We start from the raw sequence: 17,609 nt of genomic DNA, 5'->3' as shown, positions 1-17,609 counted from the left end.
CCATTTATTTGTTCCATTTCTGCTCTCTGAGCAGAGCTCAACTGAGCAGTCTTTCCACTGGTCTTGCCTAGAGTTACTCACCTACTTAAAGACATACAGAGTCAACAGGAGCTGAAAACCTGCAATGGGCTGGTCAGGCAGCTCTCTCTCCCCATCTTTGTGGGATCTTCAGCAGAGTATCTGAACCCTCTTTACATGGTAGCTCAGGAACCCAGGAGGGAACTTTCCAAGAGTCACAGGGCCCAGTATCTAAGTGCTTATGAAAACCAAGTCACATGGCCAAGCCCAGAGTTAGTATTGAGGACTATACAATATGTAATACCAAGAGGTGTGATTCACTGGGGACCACCAGTGTAACCATACTTCCTAATGTATGGTACATACCTGTTTGTCTGTTTATTGCCACTCTTCCATCAGAATGTATCATCCAAAAGGGGATGGGTTGTTCTTATCTTGTTCACCTATATCAGCCTAGAACAAGATATACTACATTGTTGGATTTCAGTGAATTTTTGCTGAATATATATGTCTAGTAAGATCTTGTGTTTAAAGAAAATGGTGTGTATTAGGGGAGGCTGGTATTTCTGTGTGCATAGTAAACTTCTGGAAAGATAAACATAATGGTTTTATGATTGAACATGATGGTTTCTGGACTTGAATAAGGGGACAGAGGGTACCTTTTACTCTTGTTTCATTTACATTGTGTATTTCCATGACTGTATCCCAGTTTGATAGCTTAATACATAGTAAAATATAAGAGTCATTCTTCATTTGTAAAAAATTTATTTTCTTAGACATTTATAAGAAATACTAAAATTAGAGTACAAGGCCAAGCAGCTTATAAAAATGATTTAAAGTTGTCTGGTCAGTATGATAGAGTTCTAAAAACATTCAAGTTTATGCTAAACAAATGTTATTCATTTGCTTATTCTTCTACTCAAAAAATATTTTTTGAGTGTATAATAAGTACTATAGTACATTGTTTTGGATATCTCAGTGACAAAATTCTTTGTTCTTTCAGAGGTCTGTCAGTTCAATTGGCAGATCTGGTTGGATGAGTAGGAAAATGCCAAATTTTAAATACCTTTGAAAATTCTTAAAAAAACTGTATTCCTATATTCATTTTGGTTATTAAAATAGTCATTTGGAGCCAAGCATAGTAGATAAGATTTTGAGTCAGAGACAAAGAATAAAATAGTAAGACTTTTTCATTTGTGACTTCTGAACTAAACTCTCAAGGCAATATAGAAAAAAGTAGTTTTAGTACTTCTGAGTCCTCTAGAATAGATCTCTCAACCATATAGTTAATTGCTGGATAACCTAAAGAGTATCTGGCATTTATGGTGCCCAAGAAACACTTATTGAAGAAATATATAGTAGGCTTCACTTACTGCTGCCTACTGTGTATGTCACACTGTGCTATATGTTTTACGTGTATAATATCTGTTAATCCTTCAACAGCCCTGTGGCAAAATCATTATAGATCTCCGTTTTCAGACTAGGCGACAAAGACTTAAGTAACATACCCAAAGTTAAAAATAGCTATTAAATGGTGAAGCACATTGAAAGTTGAGATCAGAGGTACTTCAAAGCTTATATTATTATTATTTTTAAACAACATTTTTGAAAAATATATACTTTTAAGTTCTGGGATACATGTGCAGAACGTGCAGGTTTGTTACATAGATATACACGTGCCATGGTGATTTGCTGCACCCATCAACTCGTCATCTGCATTAGGTATTTCTCCTAATGCTATCCCTCTCCTTTCCGCCCACTGCCCTCAAAGCTTATATCATAATGACTGTTCCTTTTTGCCCCTCCACCAAACCCATTCATATGAGAATAGCATTGTTTTACATCTGTATATTTTTGGCATGTTTATTCATAAAACAGTCTATTTTTTAAATTACCCCAGAGAAGACTTTATGGACAAAAGTGTAGAGGCAGGAAGGAATGTGTGGCTGGACTAGACTGGCTTATAACAGACATGATGAGATGGGTAAAGAAGTAATAAATTGTAACCTGGAAAGCCAAAGGATTGTACAATGCTGTCAATTGGCTATTCTGCTAAAAGGTCAGATGAGGGAAGAACTGAAAATTTTTAGTTTAAAAAAAATAGCTTTTGGGTTATTGTAGATTTTAATTATAATATTTTCTTTATTCAAGGATATGTAAGGATATGTAAGATGTGCTTACATTTATTCTTTAAATATCTCTGATTTGTCTATCAACTAATAACATTAGAGCAGTGTCTTTTGCATTTCTTAATTCCCTCTCTAATTTCCCTCTTTATCCTTCTCATTTTGAGCAGATTGTTGGTTTGGCATTCTGCCTGGATAACCTCAGCAACAAGTATTAATAGCTTGGTCAAAATACAGAATTTTGAGGACTCCTTGTATCCATAGGGTAAAGTGGATGTAAAGCAAAGATATTTAGGTAGTTTAGCCATGATTTATTTTATTAACCCATTTATGCCTAGTGTACCATTATTGGAACGCTAAGCTTGTGGGAGTTATTTATATCCTACTGCTCAAGGTCATCACCAAGTTCTGATTTTTCAAAAAGAAGCCTTACAACCTCTGGCATAAATGGGTTAATTCAATCATTTCTTCTTGATTTCCTCTGTCCTAATAGTTCTTAATCTACTTTGGGTCTTGGGCCTCTAAAAATCTGATGAAAACAGTGCTCAGAAATTGTAATATCTACAGAAAGTTTTATATACCAATCTGGGTTGTTTACAAACCCTTCCCATCTGTGACCCCCAGGTTAAGAACTCTTGTGCTTTATCTCCATGCTGGTCTCAAGTAACATCCTACAGTAATTCACCACCACTATAAAATTTTATCACTAATTAGAAAAAAGGTGGAAAAGATGGAATGGTTTAAAAATTTTAAGAACCATAGATTTGTTAGAATCATTAAAAATGTGTAGGAAATAAAAGCAAAAGGAGCATCCTTCAGCCTACTTTCAGAATTTTAAGTATGTTTTACAGGCCAAGCATGGTGGCTCTCCTGTAATCCCAGCACTTTGGGAGGCCAAGGTGGGTGGATCACTTGAGGCCAGGAGTTTGAGACCAGCCTAGGCAACATTGCAAAACCCCATCTTTATTAAAAAAAAAAAAATTATGTACACACACACACACACACACACACACACACAATTTAGCCAGGCGTGGTGGTGCACACCTGTAGTCCCAGCTACCCTAGAGGCAATGATGGGAGAATAGATTGAGCCTGGGAGGTCAAGGCTGCAGTGAACTGTGATGGCACCATTGTACTCCAGCCTAGGAAACAGAGTGATACACGTCTATAAAAAAAAAAATAAAAATAAACAGTTACCTGATCGCAAAGATCAAGAACAAAATAGCAGAAAATCTAAAAAGTAGTGATGAATCAACCATTGTAAAATCAACCATTGTAGTGATTCCTCAAAGGGCTGAAAAAAGAATTACCTTTTGACCCAGCAATCCCATTACTGGATATATGCCCAAAAGAATATGAATTGTTCTGTTATGTCAGGAAGACGCATGCATGCATCCGTTCGTTTCCACACTATTCACAATAGCCAAGACATGGAATCAACCTAAATGCCTCTCAGTGGCAGACTGGATAAAGAAAATGTGGTACATATACACCATGGAATACTGTGCAGCCATAAAAAGGAATGAGATTGTGTCCTTTGCAGGGTCATGGATGGAGCTGGAGGCCATTATCCTTAGAAAACTAATGCAGGAACAGAAAACAAATACCACATGTTCTCACTTATAAGTAGGAGCTAAATGATGAGAACACATGGACATAAAGAGGGGAACAACAGACACTGAGGCTTACCTGAAGGTGGAGGGTGGGAGGACGAAGAGGAGAAGAAAAAAAATAACTATTGGGTACTAGGTTTAGTACCTGGGTCGCAAAATAATATGTACAACAAACCCCCATGACATCAGTTTACTTATGTAACAAACCAGCACATGTACCCTGAACCTAAAATAAAAGTTAAAAAAAAAAGTACTGAAAATACTCTACATTGTTAAGCTGATTTAAGTAAAACTCATAATCTTAAATGTAGGTATTATTAAGAAGAGAATGAAATGAGTATTCAACTGAAAAGATTAGAAAAAACAACAAAGTAAGCCTAAGGAGAGCAAAGGAAATGATACAAGTTAAAAGTAGAAATTAATATCTTTAAAGGAACCTACCTAGATGACGGTGGCCTCCTGAGTTAATCCTCTGTGGTACTCCCCTGCTTAAGTAAAACTCTTCATTGTCCTTAAAATGGCTCACAAGGCCCTTCGTAACCTGGTTCCTATCTACTGCTTACTATATTTCTCACCCCTTCCCCTGTGTTCCCCCATCCCCATGTTCCAACCATATAGAACTCCAGAATTTCTTTTGGTTTATTGAACACAGTAAATTTCATGTCATTTCCAGTCCTTGTGCTTTGCACTTATTCTTCTCTAGGTCTTCCCACTCTTCTTGCCTAGCCAGTTCCTAATGAGTCTTCAAGACTCAGCTTAAATTTTACATACTCTAAAAAGGCATTAAACATACAAACATACATACACGTACACACAAGTGCTCAGGTAACAGACTAATTTACATATTCAATCTTCAGTGCTTTGATAGTATTTTACTGCCCCTATTATAGCACTTCTCTCACCAGTCAATATCAAAGAAGCGTTTGACAAGAGGAGTAATAATTGAGGTACACCATCAGAAATCCAAAGTTACACTGCTTGAAATTATTAAAACATATTTCCAACGATACTTTTGCTAGAGCAGATGCTAGTATGAGTGAGATAGGCCAAAATAGTATATTATAAGCAGAAGAAGGTATCCTAAATTTAGCAAATTGTATTGGTTAACTCTCAAGGGAAAAAAATACTTTTGAGTCTTCCAGATAAATTTTAGATACATCAAAGAAATAAATATAAGCAATTAAATTATATAAAAACTAGGAAAAATGGAACTAGTACTTACCAAACCTTTGGATCAGTGTTGCCTAATAGAAATATAATGCAAGCCACATGAGTAGTGTTTTTTTTTTTTAATTTATTTTTATTTATTTTTTTTTTTTGAGACAGAGTCTCGCACTATCACCTAGGCTGGAGTACAATGGCATGATCTCGGCTCATTGCAATCTCCGCCTCCTGGGTTCAAGCAATTCTCCTGCCTCAGCCTCCCGAGTAGCTGGGGTGATAGGCGCCTGCCACCATGCCCAGCTAATAAGTAGTGTTAAATTTTTTAGTAGCCATATTAAAAAACTAAAAACAGGAAAAATTAATTATAATGTTTTAACCCAGTATGTCCAAAATATTGTTTCAACATGTAATCGATACAAAAATATGAAGTACCAGAGTTTTTTAATACTAAGCCTTAGGGTTTTTAATGTATTTTTAAAGATACATGTGATATTTTGATACATGTATACAATGTCCAATGATCAAATCAGGATAATTGGGATATCTGTCATCTCAAACATTTATCTTTGTTTTGGAAACACGACAATTCTTCTAGCTACTTTTAAATACGTAACAAAGTAGTAACTATAAGTGATTTACTATCAAATACTAGAACGTATTATTTCTATCTAACTGTAATTTTGTACCTATTAACTGATTTCTTCTCAATCTCACACCCACCTTCCCAGCCTCCATCAATCACGATTCTATTCTCTACGTCCGTTAGTTCCACTTTTTTAGCTCCCACGTATGAGTGAGAACATGCGATATTTATGTTTCTATGCCTAGCTTATTTTACTGAACATAATGACCTCAATTTCCATCCGTTTTGCTGCAGATGACAGGATTTCTTTTTTTTCTTTTGTTTTTTTCTTTTTTTTTTGAGACAGGGTCTCACTTTATTGCCCAGGTTGGAGTGCAGTGGTGCTGTCGTAGCTCACTACAGTCTTGACTTCCTGAGCTCAAGCATTCTTCCTGCCTAAGCCACCCAAGTAGCTGGAACTACAGGCATGTGCCCCCATGCCGGTTTTTTTTTTTTTTTTTTTTTTTTTTAATTTTTTTGTAGAGATGAGGTCTCACTCTGTTGCCCAAGCTGGCCTGAGCAGGTTGAACTCCTGAGCTCAACCAGTCTTTCCACCTCAGCCTCCCAAAGTGCTAGGATTACAGGAGTGAGCCACTGTTCCCCAGGTAGGATTTTGTTCTTTTTCATGAGTGAAAAATATTTCATTGTGTATATATACCACATTTTCTTTATCCATTCATCCATTGATGGACACTTGGGTTGATTCCATATCTTGGCTATTGTGAATAGTGCTGCAATAAACATGGGAATACAAATATCTCTTTGATATACTGATTTCCTTTCTTTTGGAAATCAAAAGTGTGATTGCTGGGTCATACAGTAGTTCTGTTGTTTGTGTTTTGAGGAACCTCCATACTGTTTTCCATAATGGCTATAATAATTTACATTCCTACCAACATGTAAGAGCATTCTCCTTTCTCTGCGTCCTCCCCACATCTGTTATTTTTTGACATTTTTGTAATAGCCATTCTGACTGGGTTAAGATAATATCTCATTTTGGTTTTGATTTGCATTTCCCTGATGATTAGTGATGTTGAGCATTTTTTTCATATACCTGTTGGCCATTTGTATGTCCTTTTTTGAGAAATGTCTACTCAGATCTTTTGCCTATTTTTAAATCTGAATTTATTTTATTTTATTTATTTATTTTTGCTATTGAGTCATTTGAGAGCCTTACATATTCCGGTTATTAATGCCTGGCCAGATAGAAAGTTTGCAGATATTTTCTCCTATTCTATGGGTTGTCTCTTTGTTTTGTTTCTATTTGTTTTTAAGATGGGGTCTCACTATGTTGCCCAGGCTGGTCTCAAACTCCTAGGGTCAGGTGAGTCCCCTGCCTCAGCTTCCCAAAGTGCTTAGATTATAGGTGTGAGCTACCATGTCCAGCTGCCTTGTTGATTGTTTCCTTTTCCTTTGCCGTGCAAAAGCTTTTTAGCTTGACATAATCCCATTTTATTTTTGCTTTTGTTGCCTGTGCTTTTGAAGTGTTACACAAAAGAATATTTGCCCAGACCATGGTCCTTTAGTATTTTCCCAATGTTTTTTCTAGGAGTTTTGTATTTTTAGGTCTTACATTTAAATCTTTAAGCCATTTTGAACTGATTTTGTATATGTTGAAATACGGGACTCTAGTTTCATTCTTCTGCCTAATAGAAAACCAGTTTTCTGAGCACTATGTACTAAAAAGACTGTTCTTTCCCCACTGTATGTTCTTGATTCCTTTGATGAAAATGAATTCGTTATTGAGTTTCATGTCAAGGCTAAGTGAAAAGATAGAAAAAAAGTAAGAGTTAAAAAGTTAAAAAAAAAGAATGAATTGGCTGTAAGTGCATAGATTTATTTCTGGGTTCTCTGTTCTGTTCTATTGATCTCTATGTCTGTTTTTATTCTAGCACCATGCCGTTTTATAGTTTTGTAGTTTGCCTCATAGAGATCTTTCACTTCTTAGGTTAAATTTATTCCTAGGTTTTTTTTTTTTTTTTTTTGTAGCTATTATAAATTAGGTTGCCTTCTTGATTTCTTTTTCATATTGATTGTTGTTCATATGTAGAAACACTACTGAGTTTTAAAAATAATGATTATTATTTAATTGCAGGTGGGGTCTTGCTATATTGCCCAAGCTGGTCTCAATCTCCTAAGTTCAAGCAATCCTCCCACCTCAGCCTCCCAAAGTATTGTGATTACAGGCATAAGCCACCATGCCCAGCTAATACTACTGATTTTTGTATGTTGATTTTGTGTCCTACACCTTTACTAAATTTATCAGTTCTAAGAGTATTTTGGTGGAGTCTTTAGGTTTTTCTAAGTATAATACGATCATGTTGTCAGCAAACAAGGATAATTTGACTTCTTTTCTTCTTTGGATGCTCTTTATTTCTGTCTCTTGCTTAATTTCTCTGCTAGATGTACTTAGCCTTTGAAATCCAGTGTTTATTTCACACTTAGAGCACATCTCCATACAAACTAGCTACATTTCAGGTGCTTGATAGCCACATGACTCTTGGCTATCATTGGACAGCACAGCTGTAGGTGAAGTTAAATATAGAAGCAGTAGAAGATAACACAAAGGAAAACAATAAATAACATTGGCTACAAGAAAGTAAAAGGGAGAAAACAAAAAGAAAAATATTTGCAACATATTATAGTACAATATTATTATGGGTTCATACAAATCATTAAAACCACTTAAAAACCCAAAAGATTAACAGGCAAGATTACACATGCAGGTAATTTACAAAAGAGCTAGTAACAAACTTAGACATAACAAAGAAGTGTAAATTAAAACAGTAGTACAGGTTCGGCATCCCTAATCTGATGAACCAAAATGCTCCAAAATCGGAAACTTTCTGAGCAGCAACATGATGCCACAAGTGGAGAATGCCACACCCAACCTCACGTGACAGGTCATATGACAGGTTGCAATCAAAACACAAAAACTTTGTTTTATGCAAAAAATTATTTAAAATATTGTATGAAATTACCTTCATGCTATGTGTATAAGGTATATATGAAACATAAATGATTTTTGTGTTTAGACTTGGGTCTTATCCCCAAAATATCTGATTTTATATATATATATATATACACACACACACACATACACACACACACTCCTTAATAAAAAAAAATCCAAAATCGGAAACATTTTTGGTCCAAGCATTTTGGGTAAGGGATACTCATATTTTAATATCCTATTTTCATCTATCAAGGCAGCAAAGATTTTAAAACTGTAATTTTCAGGGTTGCAAACAATGTAGTAAAAGGGTATTCTCATAGATTATCAGAGGGCATTCAAAGTAGTATTATAAAACCCTTTCTGTTACTTTTTATTTCCATAAGTTTTTGGGGAACAGTGGTGTTTGATTACATGAATAAGTTCTTTAGTGATGATTTCTGAGATTTGGGTGCACCCATCATCTGAGCAGTATATACTGTACCCAATTTGTAGTCCTTTATCCTTCACAGTCCCCTCTGCCCATCCCCAAAGTCCATTGTGTCATTCTTATGCCTTTGCATCGTCATAGCTTAGCTAGCTCCCATTTATGAGTGAGAACACATGATGTTTGGTTTTCCATTCCTGAGTTACCTCGTGAAGTAGTAAAACCCTTTTAAAAGGTAGTTTAGCAACAAACACCAAAATTGTGTTTGGGAATCTATCACAAGGAAACAGTAGTAGCTGCAGAGAGGTGAAAACTACATACCAAAACGCTCATTTCAGCATTGTTCACAATAATGGTAAAATTGAAAACTACCTAAATTCCTTAAGTTAGGGGAATGGTTAAGTCGTTTATGGTGTAATCTTTTGATGGAATATTTTCAATAATAACTTCGAAGTCTTTTTTGAATAATATTGAACTTTAAAAAGGATAGAGAATTGAATATCTTATATCCAGAATTTAGGGGGGAATTAATCCTGTGCAGAATAAGACTAATAAATTTATCAGAATGTTAACAGTGTGTATCTTAGGATAGCAGGACTTTAGTCTTTTTTCTGCAGATTTCTGTTTTTTCTCTGTTTTTCAAATGTTGTAAAATTGGTATGAATTACCTTTATAATAAAAAGAAGACTACTTAAAATGGTGGGATTAATTTAACACCTTCTTGGATATAACTTAAGATGTAATACTAATTCAGATATGATCAGCTCATGCTCTACCTATCAGTTTATATTTTATCTTTAGAAAAACATGATACTTAGCAACTGATTAAACTCGCTTAGATGATCTAAATATTCTGTGGTTTGACTCCATCTTTGTTTCAGAGTGAAGTTTATTGACTTTTCTTTCCAATGAAAGTGTGTCACTTCTTCTTTTATTCCCTTTACTTTTGGCTTAAGTCTAACCTCCAGAAAAGTGATGTAATATTTTTTTAGCAAACCAGCATCTTAAATGTGTAATCCCCATTTTCCTTCCCAGTTTCATAAGGTTAAATAGCTCACATCTGCTTTGTTACTGTTTTTATGTTCTGATTTGCTTTTTTTTTTGTTTTGATTAATACTTCTTCCTCTCATTTTTAAGGTTATTCTGGTACAAGTTAACCCGGGAGAAGCATTTACAATAAGAAGAGAAGATGGACAGTTTCAGTGCATTACAGGTAAGAATGGTAATTGAGAATAATCATTTGAGACCAAAAAACCACAAAAATTTTTGATACATAGTAGTGTGTATGCCTGTGGTTTCTTCCTTCTTTCTCACTACCACCACACAAAAGCATAAACTCTGATATCTTAGCATTTAAGTATTGCAGTATCATTCTAACTAATCTCTTTGCCCTGGTTTCCTGATTATTTTGATCATTCTTGATATTGTTCATGTCTCTTCCCTGTTCAGAAATCTTTATCAAATCTAGTCCAGGTGTCTTCGTTTTTCAAAAAGATCATTTCAACTTTTTAGTCTTGTTCCCACTTCCCCTTCAAATTGCTTTTCTTCAGTTTTTCTAAGAGGCTTATTCACTGTCTTTTGAAGCTATCTTGAGCTATGTGTTCTGTTTCCCTTATCTAGAATTCACCCTTATCACCACTGCTCCTCCCGCCCCCCCAATTCGCATCCTACCTGTGCTTCAAGACTGAGCTCCAGTCCCACCTTTAACAGGTTTTTTGGAAAGTCTTTGTTTAGTGAACATTTCCTTAATACTGTTGACTTTTGAGTCAGGCAGTTCTTTGGTCAGGGGGACTGTTGTGTGAATTGTAGGATGTTTAGTTCAATTCCTAGCCTCTGCCTACTAGCCACTCACCCTCACTATTTCATTTATGACAAATAGAAAAGTCTGGATATCCCCAAATATTCCCTGAGGGACAAAATTGACTCCAGTTGAGAACCGTCTTCCTGTGTGAATTTGAGAACACTAAAAAGGTGACTGGCTTTGGAATTAGAGAGAGAGAACCTAGGATTAAATCCCAGCTCTGCTGTTTTACTAGCTAGATGACCTTGTACATGTTACTTAACCTCTGTAAGTACTGTGTTTTTTGTTTTTTGTTTTTTTGAGACAGAGTCTTACTCTGTCACCCAGGCTGGATGGAGTGCAGTGGCTCAATCTTGGCTCATTGCAACTTCCGCCTCCTGGGTTCAAGCAATTCTCCTGCCTCAGCCTCCCAAGTGACTGGAATTACAGGCGCCTGCCACCACACCAGGCTAATTGTTGTACTTTTAGTAGAGATGGGGTTTTATCATGTTGCCCAGGCTGGTCTTGAACTCCTGACCTCAGGTGATCCACCCACCTCAGCCTCCCAAAGTGCTGGGATTACAGACGTGAGCCTCTGTACCCAGCCCTCTGTAAGTACATTTCTCATCAGTAAAATTCTCATTCCTGTCAATAATAGTACACCTTATAGGATAATTGTGAGGGTTCCTGATATGCATGTAATGTACTTTAAACCAGCCTGGGACATATAAGGCACTCAATAAGTGATGGTGAGTGCTGTAGTGTTATTGTTAATAGAAAGTGATCCCCATCACCTGTGAAACCCTATCATACCAATTATTGCACCATTCATTTACCAAATAACTACACCATCTTGTAATATTTCTTCTAGTTGTATTTTTAAAGTTATTTAAATTTTGTATTATTTAACATAGAATTTTTATTCAGTCTCTCCAACTAAAGTCTAAGCGCTTTGGGGACACATACCATTTCTTACATTTCTTTGTATCCCCTTCAGTTTTTGGCTTTCTATATATTGGGTACTTAACTGATAGTTATTGCTTTAGTTTAAAAAAGGAAGAAGTGCAGTGGGTCACACCTATAATCCCAGTGCTTTGAGAGAATAAGGCAGGAGGACCTCTTGAGACTGGGAATACGAGACCAGACTGGGCAGCATAACAAGACCCTGTCTCTACAAAAAATTTAAAACTTAGTCAGGCATGATGGCGCATGCCTGCCGTCCTAACTATGCAAGAGATAAGGTTGGAGGATTGCTTTAGCCCAAGAATTTGAAGCTGCAGTGAGCTATGGGCATACCAGTGCACTCCAGCCTGGGCAGCAAAGGGAGACCCTGTCTCAAAATAAAACTAAATTTTAAAAGAGCGTTAGAGGTGAGGTGTCTGTATACTTTGTCATCTTTCAAACTGGAATAGAGTGAAAGGACTCTAACACTTACTTCAAGACAACTGATGTGCCGGGCGCGGTGGCTCAAGCCTGTAATCCCAGCACTTTGGGAGGCCGAGACGGGCGGATCACAAGTTCAGGAGATCGAGACCATCCTGGCTAACACGGTGAAACCCCGTCTCTACTAAAAAAATACAAAAATCTAGCCGGGCGAGGTGGCGGGCGCCTGTAGTCCCAGCTACTCGGGAGGCTGAGGCAGGAGAATGGCGTAAACCCGGGAGGCGGAGCTTGCAGTGAGCTGAGATCCGGCCACTGCACTCCAGCCTGGGCGACAGAGCGAGACTCCGTCTCAAAAAAAAAAAAAGACAACTGATGTAAAGCAAGACTGTCTAGCCCAGGCAAACCTCCTGTCTTTCCCACATTTTACCTAGGCCGTCTAGTCTGTTTAATCAAAGAAGAAATAGACCTAACTCTTTTCAGAGAAGTAATTAGCTCAGTAATTAAAATTAAAACTTTTAGCCTGATATTTAAACCTTATATATCTGAGAGTTAAAAATTTCTCTCTAAGTTGAACACATGGACACAGGGAGGGGAACCTCACACACCGGGGCCTGTCGGAGGGTAGGGGCCAAGGGGAGGGAGAGCATTAGGACAAATACCTAAAGCATGCAGGGCTTAAAACCTAGATGGGTTGATGGGTGGGGCAAATCACCATGGCACGTGTTTACCCATGTAACAAACCTGCATGTTGTGCACATGTATCCCAGAACTTAAAGTAAAATTTAAAAAAAAATTTCTCTAAGTTAATTTAAATAATTTGTGCAGCAGTTATGACAATTTCACAAATAGGAAGAGTTCACATATTGTAGACTTAAATATACCAGGCAGTGTAATTTATAAGCAGTGTGATAAACATTGCCTGTCTTTACTTGCCAGTTAGGTTTTTATGAAAATAATTGTATTCTGTGTACCTCATAGAGGTACAGTTTCTAATAGAGCACACATCTAGGTTTATTTGTACATTGCTTTTCAAGTTGTTTTCAATAGATATTGTTTATGGTGGATACATTTTAACTAATACAGCATTGATCTTTTCTAACACATTTGCAGAGGAAGATACTCATTACTGTTTTAGTGTGACTCAGAATACAAAAACTGTTATTTATGATTGGGTAACCAGACCCTGAATTATAAGTAGCTTATATTTCAAAAGTTAATTTGTAACTGCAATCTCTAAACCCCACCTCTGTAAATCAATTAAATTGATTTTATATGTGGCAGTGACACCTTTGATCAGGACCACAAACGCCTAAGTTATAATGTGCCTATAATACTAATAGTATCTTAGTGATAGGAACTAACCACCATGGGAAGATATTTTTAGGCAGGGACACATTTCTCTGCTTCAGTGGGAAACAGATTCCTTTCTCCATATGACAGATTGTAAGATTGGAGACTGTTTTAAAATTATTAGGTAGAGGCTTTAAAAACACAGAAAAGAATAAAGGGAACTAGACAGAAAATAAGAACGCCCTCCCCTCTTTGTGTTTTTGACTGTCCAAAACTATAAGATGGAATATGGGTAGAAGGAATATAGTAGTGAGCAAGGGAACTGGGGTTGAAGTCAAGTTCTTTGTAAAATCAATATGCCTTCACTCTGAGCAAGAGAAGACAAGAAAACTTCTGGAGTTCATTTTCTTCCACTTCACCATCACTAGTTTCTGTCATATGGCAAGCCCCTTCGTGGACTAGCTCTGGATCTAGGTAAAAAGTGAGATTATGAATAACAAGGAGAAAGAGAAATTCTTGAGGGAAGAAAATCATATACCAGTGAAGCTGAGAGAAACATAGATCATTATAGCCCTAAGGCCATCAAGTTAGGAAAGCTGTTCTCTGACGGCCACTATAACATTAAAATCTCTATATTAAAACCTAACAAATTGAGATAAGAGCTGTGTAAATTAATAAGCATTTGAATTAAAGACCATTCTTTTAAAAGTAGTTTTATTACTTGTTCAGAATATATAGAAATGAAAACTAGGTTGAGAATCACGGAGAACTTTAGAGATCTACATAATTATTTTATTGGAGGCTCAGATTTTGTGAGTTACAGCTAGTCATGGGCAGAGTTCAATATAGTACTTTTTCTACTATGTAGCATACATTCTGGAAAGACAAATTGCTAATTTTTTTCTATGAATTTTCTAAGTATCTGCTGAGGTATACTGTGCTAGTTGCTGGACATTCAAAGAAAAGCTAAAACTAAGTTCCTGACATTCAAGAACAGTGTCATAGGGGAAAAAAAGGGAAAATTAACAGTTACACTATAAAAAGAGATATACATAGGGTGTTATGGGAGCATAGAAGGAGGGTTACTAATTACATTCAGTGGCATGTAAAGAAAAATTTATTCCAGGAGAAAGTGACACATGAGGCTTCTCGAAGAACAGTGGCAGTTGGCCAGATGGACAAAGGGTCTCAAGGTACTTTAGACAGAGGGAAAAAGTGTTCAAAAGCAACAGAAAGAAAGAATGACTTGACTTATTTGAATAACCACAGAGATTGGAATTGCTAAATTCCAATAAAATATGGAATTGTTGTATAAATATGTGGTACCTGTTGAACCAAAAGTCTTCCTACTACCAACATCATCTAGAAATGGTCAATAAAATAATAACATGTAATCTTTCAAATATACTCCTGAACTTCTCTTTCTTCCCTTCGCCCTAAAAAAAGGGGAAAAAAAGGTGGGGGGTGGGGAAGAATCACTGTGGGCCAGAAACAAGGACTTTTCCACATTTATTTGTTTTTTGTTTTTATTTTAAGAGACAGGATCTCTCTGTCACCCAGGCTGGAGTGTAGTGGCACAACCATAGCTCATTGCAGCCTCATACTCCTGGGCCCAGGTGATCCTCCTGCCTTAGCCTTCTGAGCAGTTAGGACTGCAGGTCCGTGCCACCATGCTTGGCTAATTTTTTATAGAGTTGATGTCTCACTATGTTGCCCAGGATACTCTCAAACTCCTGGGCTCAAGCAATCCTGCCGTCTCAGCCTCCCAAAGCACTGTGATTACAGACATGGACAATTGCACCTGGTCCAATATATTATTATTGGACTATATTATTGGAGCTATATTATTCAAAAAATACAGTTTTCATATTTTTAATGAAAAGAATTAAAAATATCTACATTGTTGTTTTGATTTGATCATTTTCTGTTGGCCCATACCATTTTTTCTGAGTCCTCTTCAGAATTTGATGTCTGTCTTCCCTTAGTTCTTTACCTTATTTCATGTCCTTTTGGATAAGACACCACTCTTAAATATCTTAAAAGTGTAGTCTTCTGTTTTGCTGCTTTTCCATTCTGGTCATTGGTTAGATCTGTTTATATTTCCTGATATGAACCCATACCTCATTATTTTCCCCTTCTTTAACCACTATTCACTGGTTTTAACTTAAATTCTTGATTACTTTTGAAATGAATACTATCTTGAGTCTGTCTCAGGTTTTTTCTATTGAGAGGTAATTTGAAACCTTCTAACTTGTTCTTATGTTTTCATGGTGAAGTGCTTTGACCGCATGTCAACAGATTGTCTTATACGATGAGAGATACTGTGAAAATTAAGTATTTTTGCCTAGTAACTGGTATGTAGAAATGTAAAAAATTTATTGAATGGGGAAAATTTTAGGTTTTATATTAATAGGTATTTGTAGCATGTGCTAAAGACTGCCCTTCTTAGTTTTATTTTGTGAAGAGTTATGAAAAATAGGAAATTAGGCAAGGTTTCTAAGTTTGGGTTACTAGGAAGGTCATAGAAGCATATTTCATAGAGAATATGTGGTAAACACTTAAGAATCCTGTGTAGAGCTAGCTCTCCTGATGACAAATTGGTTCCTCCTTTAGCTATCATCTGTTCTGTGAAGCCCTTGCTTTAGTTTGTCTCCTCTTTTAGCTGTAGATACACATACAGAAATAATTGACAGCAGATATTTTTACATATGTTTGTAACCCTGATGCTTTGCATAGCACCCAGCACATAGAGACTCTCAATAAATGTTTAAGGTGAGTGAAGAAGAAAAAAAAAACGGATGTTTTTTGAGCATTTATATGTGTCAAGCAAGTAGATCTGTTATAGACAACAGTTGTAGCTAAAAACCCTCCTTATGAAAGGCAGGTATGACTTTTTCTCTTCTGTGATACCCTAAAATGAATAAATGGGCTAATAAGTAAGAATTCATTAACTATCTGGAGGTTTTGCATTGTTATGGCACTTCTACTTTGGTGTGATTCCCTGCCACTACATGTAAGAGAGAAAATTATGAAAAGCAAAAAATATACAGACAGCTGTGCTTGAATAATTTTTATATGCTCTGGCTCCTTCAAATATTATGTTTTAGAAAAGCAAACATATTGATTATTTAATACTTTTAATCTAATAGGGCAATAGTTAACCAGAAGGGTACTTGGGTTTGAGTTCAAACTTTGCCACTTACTATTATATCAGTCAGATTATATTCAGTATATATTGTGTTTACACTTGTTTATGTAAATAGTGTGTGTCTGTGTGTATACATATTATGTAGGACTTAGAACATAATTTTGTCATAGAGAAGATTATTATTAGGCCGTACCTTTTGGAATATATTACTTATATCTGTGGAACCATAGAACCCAAGACCTACATCAGATATACAGTCTCTAATTACATTGATCATGGATTAACCACATCTACATTATAATTTTTCTGCAACATGGCTTCTACAAAAACAAAGACCTTATATTCTTCATCCATTCACTTACTCAGTATTCAGTGAGGGACAAAAATGAATAAGCAGTCTTTATTTTCTCAAGCTTATTTGTCAGACTTTCTTACATACCTTTATGGGAAGATGAAATAAAATTTGATCATCAGACCGTTACCAGTCTGCAACTTTGTCTTATGTTGTGTTACTCAGGATTTTGTTCTCTAGGGCTTTCTTTTGAGCATTTTAAATCAATACCTTTTATTTGTTTTTAACAAAAATAAACAGCATATTTATGAAATGTTTGAGTGTCAGAAAGTTGCTAACGTTAATAAATGTCAAACTCAAGAAAATCAGAACATATTGAAATGATAGGTCAAAAACAATAGGATAGGCCCAGCATGGTGGCTCACAGCTGTAACTCCAGCACTTTGGGAAGCTGAGATGGGCGGATCACCTGTGGTCAGGAGTTTGAGACCAGTCTGACCAACATGATGAAACCCTGTCTCTATTAAAAATAAAATAATTAGCTGGATGTGGTGGCACACACCTGTAATCCCAGATATTCGGGAGACGGAGGCAGGAGAATCACTTGAACCCGGGAGGCGGAGGTTGCAGTGAGCTGAGATCCTGCCACTGCACTCCATCCTGGGTGACAGAGTAAGACTCCATCTCAAAAACAAAAGCAAAAAAACCCAATGGATAAAATTTAATAGGAGTAAATATAAAGTTCTACGTTTTGATTTTAAAAACATAGGTACTGTATAGTGTGTATTAGTTG

The 17,609-nt window shown here is 36.3% G+C and overlaps 1 protein-coding gene across 3 annotated transcripts in view; it reads left to right on the top strand.

The window, feature by feature from the left end:
* The window catches only part of FNDC3A (fibronectin type III domain containing 3A), a 221,055-nt gene that overhangs the window by 82,570 nt on the left and 120,876 nt on the right, over positions 1-17,609 (top strand). For all 3 annotated transcript variants that reach the window (XM_010363846.2, XM_010363844.2, XM_030921876.1), the window contains one exon: positions 10,061-10,136. In XM_010363846.2, the coding sequence (XP_010362148.1) occupies positions 10,061-10,136 (76 nt within the window). The remainder of the gene's footprint in view (positions 1-10,060; positions 10,137-17,609) is intronic.

The sequence above is a fragment of the Rhinopithecus roxellana genome, chromosome 18, assembly GCF_007565055.1.
Source record: "Rhinopithecus roxellana isolate Shanxi Qingling chromosome 18, ASM756505v1, whole genome shotgun sequence".
In the NCBI taxonomy this organism is placed as follows: domain Eukaryota; kingdom Metazoa; phylum Chordata; class Mammalia; order Primates; family Cercopithecidae; genus Rhinopithecus; species Rhinopithecus roxellana.
This window is presented reverse-complemented; position numbering and strand designations above follow the sequence as displayed.